The 21,647-nt window shown below is 41.6% G+C and overlaps 2 protein-coding genes across 2 annotated transcripts; both read right to left on the bottom strand.

Moving 5' to 3' along the window:
• Nucleotides 1–437: 437 nt before the first annotated feature.
• LOC110735322 lies at nt 438–4,423 on the bottom strand. The gene is made up of 3 exons (XM_021915495.1): nt 4,414–4,423; nt 1,533–1,872; nt 438–800 (listed from the first exon to the last, which is right to left on the bottom strand). The coding sequence occupies exons 2-3, from the start codon at nt 1,869–1,871 to the stop codon at nt 438–440; spliced, it is 702 nt and encodes a 233-aa protein (XP_021771187.1). The 5' UTR covers nt 1,872; nt 4,414–4,423.
• LOC110735287 lies at nt 2,274–3,397 on the bottom strand. Its single transcript, XM_021915464.1, has 2 exons — nt 2,942–3,397; nt 2,274–2,854 (listed from the first exon to the last, which is right to left on the bottom strand). The coding sequence occupies exons 1-2, from the start codon at nt 3,377–3,379 to the stop codon at nt 2,702–2,704; spliced, it is 591 nt and encodes a 196-aa protein (XP_021771156.1). The 5' UTR covers nt 3,380–3,397; the 3' UTR covers nt 2,274–2,701.
• Nucleotides 4,424–21,647: the final 17,224 nt, after the last annotated feature.

Raw genomic sequence — 21,647 nt, 5'->3', positions numbered from 1 at the left:
TAAGAATAATCCTAAGACATAACCTATATTGCTCAAGTTGCATATGTTTAACAAAAAAACAAAGACATTGCTCAAGTTGTTACTTCTTAAGAAGATCAATTGCATATTGTTTTTTCATATTTAATGGTGCTTGATAGAAGATGCGAAGCTTATGTTCTTCCACCATGAGAATAGTAGCAACCTCTAAAGCTTCGGATGGAGAAATGCCATCTAACTTCATCACCTCGTCCAATACCTTGTTCACCTTTTCATCCATCCTTTGCTCCCTTTCTTCCGCTTTAGACCATGCACTAGCCATAGTCCCGAGATTAACATTGATATTTTCAAATATCTTCCCAAAATTGTTGGAACAATCACGGAGGGAGGCCACCAAATCATCATCATCATTCCTACACAAACTCTTCAAATTTACCTTGTTCTTTCCTTTCACCTTAGTCTCATTTGCCTTTATAGAGGGTTTTTCCGGATTGAGTAGTAGAATCACTTGCGGAAGAATGAATTGTAGAAGCCTTCACTTTTTCCATTTTTGAAGGAGTTATATGATCATCCTCTATCTTCATGGGGCGTTTTCCGGATTGACTTATAGAAGAATAAGTGTCCGAATGAGTAGAACTCACATCATCTTCTTCATCACTCTGGACATTGAATGGTTGCTTATCAATCTCTTGATCCATTTCTTCTATAGCATCAACAAACGACTCACTTGCATCTCCGGTAGCTTTGTCTTTTGCGTATATCTCCGCAAGAGTTTCATAGTGAATGAATGGAACTCCAAACAACCCTTTAGCTTTCTTATGAGTCTGCCATATAAGAGAATGCAACAAGTCAAAACATGAAAATCAGAATTGAACCAAGCAACTATAACCACACATACTGTAGCAGAGTGCTTCAGCAGCAGTACATACTAGATTCTGAGATATAAACTTTCTGCTTATCCTACATATTCCCATATCGCTGCAAAAACTAAAAATTCAAAAACAAAGACAGCTTAATAATTTTAAAATAAATACAGCTTATAAAAAAAAAGTAATAGAATCACACCGTCAAGTGATCATAAACAAGATACAATTACTCCATCTACAATGAATAAATCCCAACCAAACTTTGACAAAGTTGTTAATCACATTGTGAACCAATCTGTTTCAAACAACTCAGAATTGCAAAATCATAAAATCAACTTAAAACAGTAAATTAATAAATCAACTTCTTCAATGTTTGGGCTGAATATGCTAGTTTCAGTAAAGTTGTGGAGGATTCATGGGTGCAAACTAGACAAGGGACTGTTATGTTCAAGGTAACTCAAAAACTCAAATCAGTGAAGATGGACTTCGAGAACCTTAACTATCAGTTATCCCCTCCCCTATCACCTATTCCCCTCCCTGCCCCCTTCCCTTACACACACTGCTTCTCTCCCTACTTCTCTCATATTCACTATGAGCATCAATTCTCTCAGGTCATATGAACTGTCCATCAGCAGTTCTAAAGTGTAATTGAAAAAAATGAACAAAGAGGAATGAAATAGCAGTTCATACCTTCACCCATTCATCGTACACGACCTTGTCTACTTGCAACAATTTCTTTTCAGCATCCCATCCAAATCCTGAGGTGGATAACATTTCTGCAAATGCACTATATTTCTCCGACCAATGCTTGATCCTCGACTCAATGTGGGGAACCGCTCTCAAGCCACAATTAGGAAGTACACCATTGATCATCTCTTCCAACTTATTCATGTAACCATTCTTAAACCCATTCTCACACTTCCACTTCGGATCGCAACTCAACTCATGCAAATATCTTATTAGAACCGCATCTTCTTCATACGTCCAATACCTTTTATTTTTACCTCTTCCTCGATTGCTAGCCTCCATCCTAAGCAAATTAGAAATAACATAACGCAGATTAGAAATAATAGAAGACAAATTAGAAATAAACAGAACATAAGGCAGATTAGAAATGAACAGAACAAAAAGGCAGATTCAAATTGGCAGTGGCTTTAAAATGCACAAAAACAAAAAAAAATGCATCTATATGTATAATATAATCGAAGGTAAAAAAAAATCATACATTTTTTGCTATTGACCATGTCTACCTCTCGCCCTCCAATCATTAAACATATCTTGGGCTAATTTGTTTCTAAAATTGGTCCAATGATCTGAAGTAGCAACACTTGTAATAAATTCCCTTTCATCATCAGAATCACTTTCGGAATCATCATCGGATTCATTCAATTCATCTTCGTTTATATCATCGGTAGGCATGCATTTTCTAAGTAGATTATGCAATAAGCAACAATCCATCACGATACGTCCATGAGTTCTTATAGGGAAAAATGAAGGACTTATAAGAATACTCCATCTTCCTTTAAGTAGGCCAAAACATCTCTCAATCACATTTCGCGCCCTAGCATGTTTCATGTTATAGAACTCCTCGACACTTTTGGGTTGTCGATCCGTCCATTCTTTTAAATGGTATCTTTGACCTTTATATGGAGCAAGAAAACCCTCACAATTCGTATATCCCGCATCAACCAAATAATAATTACCTTCAAAGTTATTAAAGGAAAGGATTACTACCTACCAAAACTAACAAAACTTATACATTCACAAAAGAATGAGCTTCACTTACCTCGAGTTACCCTAAAACCGTTTGGTCTAGAGAGAGCATTGCGAAGTACACGCATATCATGGGCCGAACCTTCCTAACCAGGAAGAACATAAATAAATTGCAAATTGGGTGCACAAACACCCAATACATTCATAGCAATTGTTCCTTTTCTTGTTCTATACTTTGGTCGTTCTTGTGAAGGCACATTTACATTAATGTAAGTCCCATCTAATGCCCCTAAACAATTCTACAAAAATAAGAAAAAATATTACTTACATACAATCAAAAATAAGAAAATCCTAGCAAAATTTAGGGGCTTAAAAAAGACCAATACCTTGAAAAATTTCCACCTTTCATCTTCACAATCATCCAATATTGGTGTGGGATTGTAAAGTAATACTTCATGTAATTTGAGAAGAGCCCTTAGACAAAGGTAAAATTGTCGGCTCACGGTTTCTCCACTTCTAAAGAAATATTGTCCAATAGACCTATTCTTCTTATGGTGAGCCAACGTGTATAAAAACATGGCTACGATCTCTTGAAGTGACATATTTTTTGTTCCACTCAAATCCCCAATGTCTCTAAGCATCTCACAAATAATATTGAAAGTTCTTCTATTAACGCGAAGCTCACTCTTGCATTTCACATCACTCTCTTTATAAAGCCCTCTCAAAACTAACATTCGTAGCAACTTTTTGTTTCTTTTTCTTTCTTTCAATTGAACACCCTTTATTGTAACAACACACATCATATGCCACATCCAATACATCATTAAATAATAATAATCATTGAAATAACTAGTTGTATTTGTTTTAGCTTTCTCTTCCTTGTGGAACGCATAAGTCGGGGCATTGTAGAAATCTTGAAAAACTAGTCCAAAAAATATACAATAGTATCAATATACACTAGTATCACAAATAACATCAAAATAATAAACTCCTTATTCAGAGTTGGAAATCAGATTCTGACTAAGCTCTCTGCTCATATGAACTGTCTAGCAGTAAAACTATAGATTGGCCTTCAATAGCATTCAGTTTTGCATTACAGTCTTCAGAAAAAAAAAAGAAAAAAAAAAGAAAAAAAAAGAGCAGCAGATTCAAGGCAGTCTAGAGACAAACTACTTGATGGGAATAAGCTACCAAAGGATTAGAGCTAATACAACACATCCAATACATCCACATGAACATTATACAATATACATCAACCCAATTGCTCAAGATTGTTGGAATCATCTAAACAAATTACAATGTCTCAAAATTTATAATAACCAAATCATTATTATTATTTTGGCAGCAAATCAATAATATAATGGAGAAAATAAAAATATGAATACAAATTACCCTTCATGTAGTATTAAGAGACTAACTGCCTTCAACCTAAGACGATAAAAGCCATTCAAGATTGGCCACTACCTAAGTTCCTCAGCAATCAGTTTATGATGACAAGGAAAGTTCTGCTTCAAAACCCCTTCCAAAGTTCCAAGTATCATAAGTTCAAAACTTGCATTTATTCGATTTCACGTGTCATGGCGATTGTATTCTACTCATGTCAAAGCAATCACAGGCAATAATAACCAACAATTACAAGCAATAATAGCAATATATACCATCAAATTGGGGAACCACAAAATAGCCAACAATTACATGCAATAATAGTAATATATACAATCAAATTCAGCAAAATATCAACGAAAGAGAAGAGAAAACTTCAATCGAACAAGCAAATAAGGAATTCAAATCAGAAAGCGAAATTGATATCATATAAACCCTAGTAATTGAGTAAGCGAAATTAAAGAATTTGCCGTACTTGAGATTGTAGATTTATGTAGATTTTAGGTAGAAAATTGAAAATTTTGCAGCGAAATCAGGAGAATTGCAATTTTCATAGGAAAATTTTCAGAAAAAATGTCGAAGGAGGTTGGGAATTCTCAGGAGAAGGGTTGGATGAGAGGAGAGAGGAGAGAGAAAACTTTGTTTTCTTTTGTTACAGTAAGGAAAGGTATTTGTTTCCCTTTGCTTTCCTCTGGAAACAAAATGATGGAAAGGGTTAGAGCCAAGAAACGGTTTTTGTTTCTTTACCCATTAAACAAACACAATGTAAAGGAAACGGTAACAGATTCCGTTTCGAACTCTATCAAAAACCCATACCAAACATCCCCTTAATGTTTTACAATTGCGGCTTGTAAAAGTATAGCAATATTAAATTGATGAATCGAGCAGATCTTATTTTGATATTAAAGGCTATTTTCAATAAGAACTTAGATCTAGTAAATTGCGAGAGCCTGTTAGATCTATGTTGATTAATAAATTGGGAGAGCCTGTTAATCATGTTATTTATGCAATGTCAATGATTGATTACTATGTTTTACCCTGAAGTATTATTTATTGGTGAACCTATGCCCTAGATCCTTTTTTATATTGTTTTCTCCCTATTCCTATTCTTTGTAGTTTAGTTTCATACTCAAATATAAATATCGGTTACTTAGATTAATTAATTAGGAGTAAAAAGACTTGTTTCCCTGTGGAGATCGAGCCTACTTCCCTTTCTACTTTAGTTAGAGGATTTAGGTATTTACTTTTGATTAGGGGACACGACTTTACCTTGTCAAAATTTAGCGCCGTTGTCGGGGAACGGTTTTATTTTTATTTCTGATTGTTTTTGTAGTCTAGATTATTTCCCCTTTTGTCTCAGAGAGCGTTAGTTCTATGAGACAAGTCTCACATTTGCTTCTAGTTTTTTTTTTTTTGTTTATGCCCAGGTGTTCCAAATCAGGTTACATCCCATTCGATCCTGAGATCGAACGTTCCTTCCATAGACAGAAAAACTTCTACAAGCAAATCCTAGCGGATTCTGGTGATAATAACAATAATCACCGCGACCCTCCAACTGATTCCAGCGATTTAGTGGCATCATCAGACGCAGAATCAGAGATGACGGCTCCAAAGAAGCTTAGTGATTATTCACAACCAAAGCTTACGGATTTTCCACATCTCACCCCTACTCCGGCTCTTGATGGGGTTCAATTTGAAATCAAACCTCAATTTATAACGATGATAGAGAGGAAGCAATTCAGTGGAGCCAAGGGTGAAGACCCAAATCTTCACATTGCCGACTATTGTCAATATTGCAACACCATCAGGCAAGCCGGGGTCACTCAAGACCAAATCAGGGAGATTCTCTTTCCTTTCTCTTTAACTGGAAAAGCTAAATTGTGGTTTAATGGATTAAATAGAATTACACTTGGTATAACTGACTGGGAAACTCTTGTTATGAATTTCTATAACAAGTATTATCCTGCAGAGAGAACAGCAGTACTACGGAATGCGATTCAGAACTTTGCCCAAGAAGCCGATGAGTCTTTATATGAGGCTTGGGAGAGGTTCAAGGACTTACAAAGAGAATGCCCTCACCATAATTTAGCACAATGGCAGTTAATCCAAGCCTTTTATAACGGCATTGGAAATTCCTCTAGAATAATTTTAGACTCTACAGCTAGTGGGAGATTTATGAATCTTAATGTTGATGATGCAGGTCAGGTTATTGAAGATATGGAGATACACAATTCCCAACATGGGAATCCTAGAGGATTTTCTAACAAGGGGAAGCATAGTGTCGACTCTGTATCCTTTTTGCAAGCTCAATTAACCTCTATTTGCCAAAAATTAGATAACCTGAGCACTGCTAATGTAGCTAATGTTTCTGCGATTAATAATAATTCTAATGAGGCTTTCTGTGAAAATTGTGGTATTGTAGGTCATTGGGAGCAGAATTGCAGGAGTTCCGTGGAGCAAGTTAATGCCTTCCAAGCTTATAGGCAGAATAACCCATACTCCAACACTTACAATCCTAGGTATCGGAATCATCCATACCTTTCCTACCGGAGCACTAATATTCAAAATCCACCACCACAAGAACCACAGGCGCCACAGCAACAGCAGCAGAAATATTATCATCCCAATGTTAGCCAGAAGAACCAACCACAACAACCCTCCTCATCTTCCGACCCTTCTCTGGCGGAAATTGTAGCAATGTTGGTCAATATGCAAAAGCACATGGAGAGCAGAGATGCGACAATTGATCAAATTTTAGCGCATAATAAAATTGTAGATAATCAAATTGCGCAACTCTCCGCTACTTTACAAGGTCGCCAACAGGGACCCTTGCCGGCACAGCCTACAAGGCCTACGGATCAAGCATTTGCAATTACTCTAAGGAGTGGTTCGAACTATGAAGGGCCCTCTATGCCCAGAGTTGATGAACCTGTTTTACCAAATAATGCTAATCTTGATTCCATTAAACTAAACAATGTAGTTGATAGCCCTGCAAGGCTAACGGATAATGCTAACATATCTAACTCTAAATTACTGGGTACAACTCCAAAGAAGGTGGCTACTCCAGACAAGAATAAGAATGCTCCAAAGCCAATCGTCAAACTTCCTTTCCCCAATCGTCAATTGAAGTCAAACTTGGATAAGCAGTTTGGTAAGTTCCTGGAGGTGGTTAAAGATTTGAAGGTAACAGTTCCCTTTACTGAATTGATCACACAAATCCCCTCATATGCAAAATTTATGAAAGAAATTTTGACGAGAAAAAGGTCTATTAGTGAGGTAGAGACAGTAGCTTTCACTGCAGAGTGTAGTGTCGTACTTCAAAATAAGTCTCCACCGAAATTAAAAGATCCGGGTAGTTTTCTATCCCTTGTCATATTTGCAATATCTTGATTGATAATGCATTATGTGATTTGGGTGCTAGTGTTAGCGTCATGCCATTATCTGTATGTTCTAAGTTGAATATGGGTAAATTAAAAGCTACTAATATAACTCTACAAATGGCCGAGCGTTCTTTCAAATACCCCTTAGGTGTTTTAGAGGATGTCCCCGTTAGAGTAGGTAAATTTTATATACCTTTAGATTTTGTTGTTCTTGATATGGCTGAGGATATGCAAACCCCAATTATTTTGGGTAGACCAATCCTTAACACTGCACGAGCAGTCATAGATGTAAGAAGTGGTAAGTTAACACTATCAGTAGGGGATGATAAAGTTGTTTTTAATCTAAATAATGCCCCTAAAAGCTCCATGATTGAGGAGAAATGTTTCAGTGTTAATGTGGTTGTAAATTATTCTAACAAGCCCCAAGCTCTTGAAAAAGATCCCTTGGAGGCGGTATCTTGTGTTGCATCTTTTTCAGATGAGATAGACAAATGGCAGAAGGAAGTTGATGCAATAGAAAAAGCACTCTACAATGTTGGTCTTGGTTTCGAGGATGAACAAGTGGAACCGATCGAGCAAGTTGTGCAAATCGAGCCTACAGTAAGTGTTCCGCCAGATCGAGTTGCAAGTGTTGAACGCAATGACAATTTGAAGCAACATTCGATTGAAAAAGGGTTTTTAGTGCGTAACATTGAAGAACCCCCAGTCCAAGACAAGGAGGATCCACCAGATAAGGCGACTTAAAGTCCCACAGGTTATGTCAGGAAGCTGCATCGCAGCTTAAACATCGCTAGACCGGGTGAGAAACCACCTGATCAAGCGTTAGGCCAAGGGTCCTAGAAATTGTACTTGGTAAGAAGGTCGTGCGGGACCTAGATAAAACAGCACTTTGCGGGAGGCAACCCGTATTTTTAATGCTTTTTAGACTAGTTTTTCTTTTCTTTTTCTTATGAGAGGAGAAATGAGGGAATTTAATAAGTTTTATAAGTGTTTGTACAGGTTTGAAGGAAAGAGTTAGCCAAATTTTGGAGAAAAGAAGAAAATATCGAGAGCAAGGTTCAAAAATAAAGTAATTTCACCCGACCAAGCGAGTGGCGCCCGACCGGGCGCGAAATTTGTCGTATACGGACTAATTTGTCCGCCTAATCAAGCAAGCCTTGCCCGACCAGGCGCTAGAAGGGCGAAAATTTTGGATTAAAAAATCGCCCGATCGGGTGACTGGCGCCCGACCGGGCGTGAGAGCAAGAAGAATTAAAGTTATTAGATCGCCCGACCGGGCGAGTGGCGCCCGACCGGGCGCCAAAGGTTACGAATCAATGCGTATAAGATCGCCAGACCGGGCTACGTACGCCCGATCGGGCCACGTACGCCCGACCAGGCTACGTACGCCCGACCGGGCGCGAGAACGAACTCACAAAATAGCACAGATCGCCCGAACGGGCGACCCACCGCCCGACCGGGCGCGAGCACATCCGCGTCTTCTTCTTCCCCCTTTTCTTCTTTCTTTCTCCATTTCTTCTTTCCTTCATTACTCTCTCTCTCTAAAACTCAAATTTTCTGTAACTTCTCTCTAAGATTTCTCCTCCATTACCAACCCAAATTCAAAACTCTTTACATATTTGTGATCCTCTCTTCACCCTCTTCTCTTTCATATAAAAAAATTTCAGTTTTAATTCAATAAATTTTCAACCCATTTCTTCAACATGGCTTCAAAAAGAGCTAGGTCCATTTTTGGTAGGAGCTCCAGTTCGAGGGAGGAATACGACCCGGACTTGCAACTCCTGTATTGGCCGACGATCCGGATTGTGAGCCGGGAACAAAAGGAACGATTGGAGCATTTGGTCGATCGTGAGGTAATTCCTTCTCGGTGGTTACACCGCCCTACCTTAGAATCATTTGGTTTATATGATTTTGTTAAACGATTTTTGAATGACATTGGCATGAGAAAATTTGTTGACATGCACTATCCTACATACCGAGAACTTACCTGTGAATTCCTGTCCACTTTTCATGTTGTTAGTAGTAGGAATGGGCCTAATTTATTTTTCAGGTTAAATAATAGAAATATTAGTTTAACTTTTGTTGAATTTTGTTAAATTTTTGAATTAAATTCTGAATTGTCTCACCAGTGGCATGCGAACTATAAAATGGGTGACTTATATTATGCTTTGACTAGTTTACCTGTCCCCGACCCCCAGCATGCTAGTACCAAACCTATTCACCACCCTGTCCCAAAAATCTGGCAAAGATTTGCGGGTTTGTGTTTTTTAGGTAGGGTCGAGCCTCATAATGCTCAAACAAATGAACTAGCTGTCATAGGACATTATGTGTACGGGTTCGGGGAATTGAACATAGGCAGGTTTACAGTTCACCATTTTAGTAGGCATGCCACAGCCAGCACCACTTCCAAGTCCCCTATCTGTTTAGGTGGCCTTATCACTCGAATAGCGGTGAAAAAGGCCGGTTTTGTAGTAGACGGACCCCACCAGCTGACTAACTGTGGACCAGATACCTACATGAATGCTAGGTATTTTGAGGATGTGGGGTGGGTTAGACCGGATAGCGAGAAAACACCCTTTTGGTGTATTCGGAATGGGAACGAGTAACCCTTGCCCATTTTTCCCCTACCTAGTCCAGGCTTGACCGCCTTTCCCCCAAGGCAACATTCTTACACTTACGATGCTTTAGTTGCCAACGCTAGGGGGCAGGCACCACCACCACCAGTTCCACCACCCCAGCCTCAGCCCGAGGTGGCATTCTCTCAACCTCATATGTTCCATTCCGTCCCTCATGTTGACTCTGACCCAGTTTAGGATCTTCAGAGTATAGGTCAGGCCCTAGGCCGTATCGAGCATTCACATACTGACCTTAGGAGGATGGTAGGCTCCTTAGACCAGAGGTTAGGGTATCTAGAGAGGAACCAGGGTAGAGCTCTCTACCCTCTGTACGATGATTATGCTCATCGGGGCAACATTCCCGACGACGCTATTCACCCTGACTGGTTTCATCCACCACCCCAGGGATACGATAGGGATCCCACTGCCCGTGGTATTTACACTGACTATTCTTCTTTCTTCGGGTACGGGCAGGACATTCCTTTCGGGGGACCGGCGGGGGGGACTTTTCACGCTGATTATTTTGGTGGTAGCTCTTCTAGTGCAGGTGGTGCAGGTGGAAGTGGAGGTGCGGGTTTCGGCTCGATGGATGAGGATGATGAGGACTAGCTATGTTGGGCTAGTTTCCAAGCCAATAAGGACATTGTTTGATTCTGTCTTGGGGGAGATTTTGGTTTGGTATTTTTCTTTTTCTCTTTTCTTTTATTTTTTGTGTGTTTTCTTAGGTTAGATTTCTTGCTTTCCTAGTGTAGTTTTTATTGCTTTCTTATATATAAAAATACAAAAAAAACAAAAAAAATTATCCAAAAATACGTTCCAATGAATTATAAATTATGCTTCCATGTGCCCCTTACTTGAGAAAATTGTTTTGATTCTTGGTATTTGATGATAGGCATTGTGGATTAGTTAATCATGATTTGATGTTTGATTGCCTTGAAACCTTAACATGCATCAATTTTGTCCAACTACTTGTGAATATAGTGCTTGACTAGGTGATTTGGTAAGGAATGTGTGATAGTTCCATAATTCCTGGTATGTCAATGAATTTGAGTATTGGGTTGCTACTATGAGTAATGTTTGTATGATTCATTATTATGCACATTGTGGAGGACGAAGGCATTTGTTCTTTTAGGTAGCCTCTAGATGATTGTAGATGCATTCGTTCCCTTCTTGCTACCCATGTTGTTGCTTGTTTTCTTTTGTTGTTTATTAGCCACATTACAAGCCTATTTTGCCCCATTGGTTACTAGTCCTAAGCTTGGCTTGGGGGAGCTATTAGGGAGTGAGGTGAGGGAGTTTGTTGTGTGCTTATTATTTGCACAACTTTGGTGGGGTTTGAGAAGTTGTTTTGTTGTTATTCATGTTTATTTTTGATGAGTTTGAGAGTTATATTTTCTTGAAAAAAGCATGATATTATGAAAGAAAAAAAATGTTCAAATGTTCTATTTGGAGGTTGATCAAAGGAAAAAATAAGAACTTCAATGAAAAATTAAAGTTTGGAAAATAAAGTTTGTTTATTCACTCTACTTCTTCATTATTATATTTTGTGAGTGAAATTGTAAGTGTTGGGATTATTTATTATGATTGGAGTATATTTGGTTAATGTTAGAGTTGGTTATGTAGGAGATGTTTATCATTATTTATTTTGATCATGTTTATTAGGATTTGCTCCCTTAAGCATAGCTTTACTCTCACTTATTCCCAAATTTATCCTACCCTTTTCCCTAGCCTTACATTACAAGCTTTAAAGACCTTTCGACCTTTGTGCATATAATTGTATGAATGTGAAAGTGTTGTTTATCAATGCAAGTTATGATTTGGCATATTTCTAGTCGACTAGTAGGATTGAGCGTTCATTGTTTTATACACACGAGAGTGTGAGTTGGGAGGCCATTGTTCACATAGAGGGGTGGTTGGAGAGCGATCGAGTACATCTTTTACTCGCCACATAAATGGGAGTTGAGTGTGTGAGCACTAGTCTTGAATTCTATATGCTCTTGTGGTTTGCTCTGTTTGACAATTGTTAGGGAAGATTGGTAATTAGAGGGATTTGATTGGTTGATTCTGAAGCATGCTTATTTGATTTACCCTGGATCGTTTGTGCTTGATTTTTACTTTTGGGGTGAAGTATATTTATTGATTCATTGATGAGATCTTTGCTTAGGGACAAGCAAAAGTTTGGCTTGGGGGAGTTTGATATGTCTATTTTATATTTTATTTTACCCCCGTCCCTTGGTCGTAATTAGTACTGTTTTTGGCTCTTTAGAGCCACTTTTATTACTAATTGGTGTTTTCTAGTGTTTTCGTAGATTTGGTTGACTTTTGCAGGGATTTATGCTTTTGGAGTATTTTCCCGAGATATTTTGGAGCAATCACGAACAATGGAGAAGCACGACCAGAGTTTATAGCCCAGGGCCGGTTAAAGCCATCGAACCGGTGATTAAGGGCTCGGTGTAGGTGATACCGGCTCATTTGGACCGAGTATTCAAGACCCAAAGAGGAAACCCAGATTGGCCCGAAGAATTGGAGCCCAATCGTAGTCCAAATGGTGGCCCAAGAGAGCCGCCCGGCCAAAAACGCTGGCGCCCGATCGGGCGCATGTATTTCTTAGAAGATGTTTAACGTAGTTTTAATTTGTTTTAATTCAGTATTTTGCACGGAGTATAAATTCTCCTCCGTAATACGATTTTAGTACCTCTTCTTCTTCTCCTCTTATTTTCTTTACTCTCTTAATTATTCTCTTAGAATTTTCTCTCTAAACCTTTGTTCTTAATTCTACTCTTAATTCCAGATTTATTTTGGTAACGATTCCTCTTCTCTTAATCTTAGTTATTTATTCTATTCCTTTAATCATGTCTTATTTTATTGCTTTGATTTGTTTAGTTTTTAATATGTGTGAGTAGTTTTATTTCTAGGGTTTATGGGGATCTAATAATTAATATGAAGGGGTAATTTGTTGTTGTTAATTATCAATGCTAGATTAATTTCCTATTGATTGATTTAATGCTCTGTGACTAGATTAGGCCTATCTTTTATGCATGAGTTTGACAATATTGATTCAAGATTCGAGAGATGAGAATTGATGTTCAGGTCAAGTTTCAATAGGAAGATAAATTTATAAATGGTTAAGTCGAGATTCGAGAGATGAGATTTAATACCGGTAGATTAATTCTGTGATTGTAATACGTAGCGAAAGCCCTTTACAATATGGTTAATTGATGCATTGATGATTGACTATTATTGATTATTGATATTGCATGATAATTTCCTATTGAATTGTTTTAATGTTTTACAATTGCGGCTTGTAAAAGTATAGCAATATTAAATTGATGAATCGAGCAGATCTTAATTTGATATTAAAGGCTATTTTCAATAAGAACTTAGATCTAGTAAATTGCGAGAGCCTGTTAGATCTATGTTGATTAATAAATTGCGAGAGCCTATTAATCATGTTATTTATGCAATGTCAATGATTGCTTACTATGTTTTACCCTGAAGTATTATTTATTGGTGAACCTATGCCCTAGATCCTTTTTTATATTGTTTTCTCCCTATTCCTATTCTTTGTAGTTTTGTTTCATACTCAAATATAGGTATTTACTTTTGATTAGGGGATACGACTTTACCTTGTCAGGGTTCACCACGCTTGCAAGCGGTTCTCGCTTGGCTGGCTCTGAAGGTAAGAACCCTTTTGAATCCCCGCTTGAGTTGGGGTGGCCTTTGCGGGTGAAATCCCACTCTCAATAGACGTCGTCTTCAGACGGTCGGCAACAAATAGGTGTTGCCTTAGTTTCGCACTCACCACGTATTGATTGTGGTGCAGATCAATCTCCCTACTGGCCATACGTCTAGAAGCATGCCAAGGCCATGCTTGACGCCGTCCGGAAGAGGGATAAAGACAACATCCCTGGGATAGAGACGTTCAATTTGGAACACATTCTATCCCTTCTGGCTGAGGTAAGAAACTTTCCAATTTTATTTTTTCCAAGTGTTTTATCCCGCCTGCAATACTCATACCGCTTGCTTTTTTGCAAGCTATGCTGCGAGTGGACGGGCTCAAAAGTCCTTATTCCCGCAAATGGGAAGAGGTAAAAAGGGCCAAGAAGTCCTCCATAGACGCTGATAATATTGCTTTACACTCAACTATCGTAAATGAACTTGAAACTACAGCAATCATAATGACACAAGCGTCTAGAATCCAGCAGCTGGAGGTGGATCTGGAGACGGCCAAACAGCGGGCGAAGGATGCTGAGACGACCCAGAAGAAGGCGGAGGAGGCCCATAAGAAAGCGGATGAGAGCCTGAAGAAGGCTAATGAGGAGCTCAAGAAGGCCCAGACGGACCTTGGCACACTTCAAGGTGTTTCTGAAGAGAACACCAAGATGAAGACCAAGGTTGCGAGGCTGGAGAAGGAGGCTGCTCAGGCTCAGAAAAACTTTGCAGCAACCCTGGAGGCGGAGCAAAACCGCCTGGTTGCTGAGAGTGACGCTGATAATTACGCCCGTATGAAGATCTTCTGGGCTGCTCTGTACCCAAACGCGGATTACAGCGTCTGGGCACTGGCTCACAGCTATGCCGAGTACGTGGTGTACTTAAGGGATAGAGGCGAGCCAAATCCTGACTCTTTTGAAGCCTGGGTCAACTCCAACAACGAGCCTTCCGCGCCTCAGCTACCTGGTCCGGGTGAAGCACAAGATATACCGTCAGATGACGAGGAGGAGGACTAGGAGGCACCGTCTGCAGGCAAGAAGTGACCTTTCAGCGGCAGTATGCCAAAACTTGTTTTTTCCAGCCTACGTGCCGAGTATATTTGTATTTACCGGTTAAGGAGCCGGGTTAATTAACAATTTCTCTTTCTCCCGGACGAGGTCCGGTTAACATTTAATCCACTACAACCGTTTGGTTGGGTGGACTTTTATGAAATGCACCGACTAAGTCGGTTTTGATCATTTTGTGTCTGAATTTTAATTTTTGCAAATTTTAATTTTTCATTTTTGCCAAACTTATCAAAAGCATGCGGCGATTTTTTGCCTAACTAATCAATAGTCCGACTCTCCTTGCCCCTGGACGGCTGTGTGATTGGTTTCAAGTGGAGATTGATTGACTTGGAAATGTATGATGCTGCAAAGAGCATGATACGTTGTGTAAGTCAATCAATCACAATAGTGATTACCCCAAACCAAGTGCACATCCGTTCACCAACAGGCGTTCCAGTCACTACGTAGACGGCTTTTTGTCCATCTTGGTAGAGATTTCATAGCCATTGAATAACTATTTTGCCCTAATTGGGATAGAGAGTGAAATTTTGGAATAAATAACCTGTGAGAACTTCAGTCAGAGACCGATTGATGCCCCAGGGCATCCGGTATTGGTCACTTGATCATTCATCACAGATCATTCTGGTCAGACGGCTATGAGTTGACTAATTTGGTCGTTCAATTTTTGCCGTCTGCATGGGTACGTAGAACCGATAAATAGTCTGTTCTCTGCGATGATTGCACCCGGAGGGGTGTCGCCGGACGCCTTTGTCCATGCTGGGACAGGCGATTTTATAAAATGAGCAACCATCCGGCCAATTCAGCCTTTGGTCTTGTTTAGGACCGGTTGTATAGCCACTAAGCATTTTTGTGCTTAGTTTTTAATCGGAGCATTGGCCGAATTACACCAAGTGTCGAACTTAGTTGTTTAAACAAACGAGTTTGTCTGGGTATTACCGAGACGGACAGGCAATTATTGAATCATACCAAGTATCAAACTTAGTTAGGTAAATGAAAAATCCGTCTGAGTATTACCCAGGCGGATAATCAAACTTAGTTAAATAAACAAAGTATCAAACTTAAATAAACAAGGGATCCGAGTATTACCCAGGCGGTCAAACAAATGTAACCTTTACTAAGTATCGAACTTAGTTAGGTAAAAGAAGAATCCGTCTGGGTATTACCCGGATGGATAATTAAAAAACAACAAATCAATTTTGCAAACAAAGTCTGAATCTTCATTAACAAACTCATTGTTTACAAAAAATTTACATTCTCGGAAGTAGTACTTTTTCAGATTGTCTACATTCCAAGTTCTAGGCAGGCGCCTTCCATCTGGAGTTTCCAGGCGGTAGGTGTCGTCCCTTACTTCTTCATAGATCCGGTTGGGGCCTTCCCAATTTGAAGTTAGCTTCCCCCAGCTCATTGGCCCTATCGGTTGCCTCCATTTTTCGTAACACTAAGTCATCAACTTTCAAGGGACGCTTGTGTAATTTTTTGTTGTAGGCTCTCGTCATTCTCAAACGGTAAATCTCATGATGCAAGGCGGCATTGCCCCTGCGCTCCGGGAGTGAATCCAATGCCAGGCGCATTGCTTCCCAGTTTGCCTCTTCATCATATAGCATGACTCTGAGAGTCGGCTCGTAATGTTCAATGGGCAAGACGGCTTCAGCACCATAAACCATGAGAAACGGGGTTTCACCGGTTGCCCCCTTCGCTGTTGTCCGGATGGCCCATAGGACATGGATTAACTCTTCTGCCCATAAGCCACCGGCTCTCTCTATTTTCTTCTTAATGCCGTCTGAGATGAGTTTATTGAAGGCTTCAACTTGGCCGTTTGCTTGGGGCCGGCCAACAGATGCAAAATAGCTTGAGATCCCTTGATCTCCCAACCAAGTTTTTAGCTGAGGCGTCTCAAACTGAGGAGCATTATCAAACACCATAGACATAGGTACCCCATACCGGGTGATAATGTTTTTCCAAATGAAGGAAATCACGTCTGAGGTTTTGATGTTTTTAACTGCCTCAGCTTCTACCCACTTGGTGAAATAATCCACAGCCACCAAAATGTAGCGCTTTCCGCCTGGAGCAGGCGTGTAAGGACCTAGAATGTCCATGCCTCATTTTGCAAACGGGATTGGGCTGTGGATGGCCGTCAGGTCAGTAGCCAGACAGTGAATGAGTTTGCCGAATTTTTGGCACTTCTCACATTTCTTTACCTGCTCCCTGGCGTCTGCCTTAAGAGTAGGCCAAAAATAATGTCGTCTGGCTCTGACGGCTAGGGACCTGCCGCCTATATGGGAGGCACAGAATCCCGAGTGCAAGTCCTCAAGAACTTCCTTCCCCTTTTCTGGGGTGACACACTTCAACAAAGGCTTCAGAAACCCCACCTTGAAGAGTTCTCCATTTTTCAACTCGAAGCTTGCAGCTCGCTTTTTCAGGACGTCTGCTTCCTGTGGCGAATCAGGAAGTGTACCGTCTTAGAGATAGGACCGGATGCCATCCATCCAGGTAGAGCTTTGGTCCAGAATTCCAATGGGATCTTCATAGATGCTTCTCTTTTCAAGAACTTCCCAAAAGACTGACCGAGGCGTATCATGGCAAGCGGAAGACGCCAGTTTTGACAATGCATCCGCCTGGTTGTTTTCCGACCTAGGAACTAGATTTAGCCGAAATTCTTCAAGTGCCCCGGCCTCTTCTTTGACTGCCTTAAGGTATTTGATCATAGCCGGTTGAGTAGCCTCGTAGCTTCCCTCATACTGGCTAACAACCAATTGAGAATCAGAGTAGGCGTCAATTTTCGTCGCCCATGCCGCCTTACACATGCGAATGCCGGCTAGCAGGGCTTCATATTCCGCCGCATTGTTAGAGGCCTGAAACTTGAAGCGTAGTGCATACTCAAATCAGTCCCCTTCAGGAGACTCGTAGATTACGCCTGCACCACAGCCGTTCTTTGTAGAGCTCTCGTCTACATACACTTTCCAAACCTGATCAAGATTATCCGGAGCCACCGGACGGGTCATTTCAACAATGAAGTCGGCAAACGCCTGACCTTTCACTGCCTTTCTTGGTTCGTAAGTGATTTCAAGACTTTGTATTTCAATAGCCCATTTCAACATTCTCCCGGATGAGTCCAAGGTAGACATTGGCCGCTTGAGTGGCTGGTCGGTGTAAATCACCACCAGATGTGCCAAAAAGTAAGGCATCAGTTTTTTGAAAGCCATATACAAAGCAAGGCCAAATTTTTCAACCATGGGGTACCGGAGTTAATCATTTTTAAGAACATGTCTAATGAAGTAAACCGAGAGCTGCACGCCGTCTCGCTCAGTAAGGAGAACGGCACTGAGGGCATGATCTGAGACAGCTAAATATATGTACAACGTCTCCCTAGGCAAGGGACTGACCAACCTAGGTAGAGAGTGTAAATGCTCTTTCAACCTCTGGAATGCCGCCTCAGCATCATCCCCCCATTCAAATCTGGCCTTCTTCCTAATTGCTTGGAAGAAGTAGAGGCAGTTGTTGCCTGACCGGCTGAGGAACCTCCCCAAGGCGGCCAGACAACTGGTGAGTCTCTGCACTTCCTTGAAAGAACGGGTTGACTTCATGTCTATCATGTCATCGATGTACGCCTCCACCTTCCTCCCAATTTGATTAATGAAGACCGTATTAATCATCCGTTGGAAAGTGGCAGGCGCATTTTTCAAGCCAAACGGAATCACAATATAATAGAATAACCCCTGATCAGTGACGAAGGCCGTCTTCTCTTGATCCTTTTTCCACAGAGGTATCTGATGAAAGCCGGAGTAGGCATCCATAAAGCTCATCAAGGCGTGACCGGCTGTAGAATCGACTAGACTGTCGATCTTTGGAAGCGGATAACTATCCTTTGGACACGCCTTGTTGAGGTCTGTGTAATCAACACACATGCGCCAGGTCCTATTCGGTTTCTTAACAAGAACCACATTGGCCACCTAGTCGGGGAAGTTACAAGGCCGAATGAACCTGGCGTCTAGCAGCTTTTTGACTTCGGCAGCTGCCGCCTGACTTCTTTCCTCACCGTGGTTTCTTTTCTTTTGCCGGATGGGCTTCTTTTTAGGATCCACAGCGAGCTTGTGGACGACAAGATCCGGGCTGACGCCTGGCATCACTTCCACATCAAAGGCAAAAATGTCTTTGAATTCTTTCAGCAAAAGGTGCAAGTCTACACCCAACTTAGCATAAGCAACCGTCCCAACCTTCACGGTACGCTCTGGACGGCTGTCGTCCAGAGGTATATCAATATGTTCACCAGCCGATTGGGGACGGAGCTCATCTGACCATTCACCAGTCAGTGATTGTTATTTCTTCTCTTTCTTTACCTCCACCAACAGAGGTGCCTTTCTTTTCTTCCCGGCTGCTGGTGGGGCAGGCGCTGGGTCGGTATCCTTGACATTGTCAAGGTCTATTGGTTCCTGGCCGCCTGGGGCCACAATGTCTCTGACGGCTGAGAGATAGCACTCTCGGGCCGTCTTCTGATCCCCATTTAGGGAACCAACAGTGCCGTCATCCCTCACATACTTGATGAGCATGAGAGACAAGATGATTACTGCCTTGGCTACGTTGAGGGTCGGCCGGCCAAGGATAATGTTGTAGGCGGTTAACTCCTTAACGACCTGACGACAATATGTCGTCCTTGGCCTTTCTCTCCCAGCCGGATGGGTAAGTCAATTCTTCCGGCTGGGTAAACCATCCCACCCCCAAAACAAACAAAGGGGTGAGTGACCGGATGCATGCTGCTAACATTATATTTCAGCTTTTGCAAGCACAGAAGGCTGATGATGTCTGATGAGCTGCCGGTGTCAATAAGGATCCGTCCAAACAGCTGGTTGGCAACCTTACATTCAATGACGACCGGGTCATCATGCGGACGGCGGACGCTGCCCCTGTCCTTCTCTGTGATCAAGACGTCTGGGAAGGAGGTGCTTGCAGACGCCTGCTCATCATCATCCTTGTCCATCTTTTGAAGATGGCTCTTGGCGCCCCGGATGGTAGGACCACCACAGGAGAACCCGCCTGCTATTGTGTAGACCGGCTCCTTGTCGGTATCCGAGCTACTAGCAGGCTGGGGGGTAGTCTTGGAGAAAGGACCCTTATGGTGAGTCCGACTCACCGCGGAAACAAACCCAAAAACAAGACCGCACTCGCAATAAATAAAACCATAAACATAATTATATTAATCACAAGATTAAGATAAGCTAATTACCTTTAACCATGCTTCGCTCCAAAATGACCTCTTACTTAAAAGCTTCAAGTCCCGCTCACACGCAGACCTCCAACGAAGTCCACCCGCACCAACAAAACCGACTAGGTCCAATGTCTTGGGGTTAGGAAGACCCGACTAATAAAACCCGAGTAATTATATTGAGTTCAAAGGTTTTCACTAATTGTGATGCCTTTTCCAACTCTTACTCAAGCATCATTCCTAATGCTCATACTTGGGTATTTATAGGAATGATGGGAGTATTATTTACTCTCCCAGCAATGTGGGATAGTATGATTTTTCCATTTTATTTTAAAACTAAAATAAAATTAATAATCAAGCTAGTAATAAATCAACAAGTGGCAAGCTCATGTGAGCGGTTAGGTGAGGACCGTTTGGAGAAGGGGGGGACCAAACTTGCTCCCCACGCCCTCTCCCATAACCGGCCACCTCACTCCACACACACTCAAGGACCACTAGCCACATGGCACCCACCCTTGGGCACTAAGGCAGCCAAGGTTGGCTGCCATGTGCTGCTGTCCGTGGCAGCCACGCCCAGCAAGCCCAGCAGGCCCAGCACTCGCATGCGGGCTGCCAGACGCTGCTGGCCAGCAAGCCCAACATGCTTGTGCGGGCTGCTGCTGGCCTTGTGCCTTGGCCAGCGCTGCTAGGCAGCAAGCAGTGGCCTAGCCATGCTGCTGCTAGCTATGGCAAGCTGGCGCGCCGAGCGTGCTAGCTGCTGCAGCTTGTTGCGGCATGGCTTGCTAGCCATTGCGCGCACAAGGCTGCGCCTAGCATGCTAGCACGCACTAGGCAACGCCTAGCCTTGCGATGCTAGCATGGGTGCGCTAGCACGCAACAGCCAGCCTAGGCTCGGCTTGGTGCTCATGCTAGCCACCATGCTAGGCCATACGCCCTTAGCACTCGGTTTGCTTGGGCATTCCGATGCTAGGGGTATTTTGGTCTTTTGTTGATTTATTACTATTTCTCATCTCGTCTTTCACTATTTTTTGACTTGACTTCCAACGCTCGGTTTCGACGCTCTATGCTCGAATTTCCGACGTCTAAATAAATATTACTCGGTCGACTCATTAATTCCTTCCGAATTAATTCGTCGTTTCGGTTTGTTGAATGCTTGGGTGTGACCCGAAGGGTTCAGTCAAGATTAAGCTATAATATTAATTGTTTCGGGGTTTTCTGATGTCCTGCGGGAGAGTTACAATTCCGAGACTGGAACCGGACGCCTGTACCTGCAAAATAACGGAGACTCCTGAGAGCTCCGCCTCCAACGGTCAAGTTAGTACCTGATTAAGGAGTAATTAATACGGAAATTAAAGTAATAAGATCTCTCTAGGTGAGAGTGTTTAATGTTGGTAATCTGCGTTGTTAGCGAGATTAGTCGGTTATTAGTGTTCCGTAATGTTTCTGTTCTGTTCCGTTCTTCAGGTGAGATTAGTTGCTTGATCAATTGCTCTCTCAATTGCTTGATCGCTGGATTAATGAGGATTAATTAAGTATTTATAGTCTTGAGAAGCGTGCCACTCTCTAGGTTTAGGGTAAACCTAGGGCTGACCGGGCCTCTAGACAGGATTGGGCCTTGTTGGCCGGTTTTCCCATTTGGCATGGGTGGACACGTGGCGTGTCTCAATTGGTCCGTAGAGGACGTATCTGTGATTGACACGTGGCAGGCTCCTATTGGCCTACGTGAAGGACACGTG

This window comes from Chenopodium quinoa, unplaced genomic scaffold, assembly GCF_001683475.1.
Source record: "Chenopodium quinoa cultivar QQ74 unplaced genomic scaffold, ASM168347v1, whole genome shotgun sequence".
Classification (NCBI taxonomy): Eukaryota; Viridiplantae; Streptophyta; class Magnoliopsida; order Caryophyllales; family Amaranthaceae; genus Chenopodium; species Chenopodium quinoa.
This window is presented reverse-complemented; position numbering and strand designations above follow the sequence as displayed.

What these genes read in the sequence shown, in the direction of transcription:
- LOC110735322 (XM_021915495.1), bottom strand. Translation starts at nt 1,871, where the DNA reads ATGGAGGCTAGCAATCGAGGAAGAGGTAAAAATAAAAGGTATTGGACG. An exon ending in TGTACGATGAATGGGTGAAG is followed by an intron (nt 801 to 1,532) that starts GTATGAACTGCT and finishes CTTATATGGCAG; the next exon opens with ACTCATAAGAAAGCTAAAGG.
- LOC110735287 (XM_021915464.1), bottom strand. Translation starts at nt 3,379, where the DNA reads ATGATGTATTGGATGTGGCATATGATGTGTGTTGTTACAATAAAGGGT. An exon ending in AAAGGTGGAAATTTTTCAAG is followed by an intron (nt 2,855 to 2,941) that starts GTATTGGTCTTT and finishes TTATTTTTGTAG; the next exon opens with AATTGTTTAGGGGCATTAGA.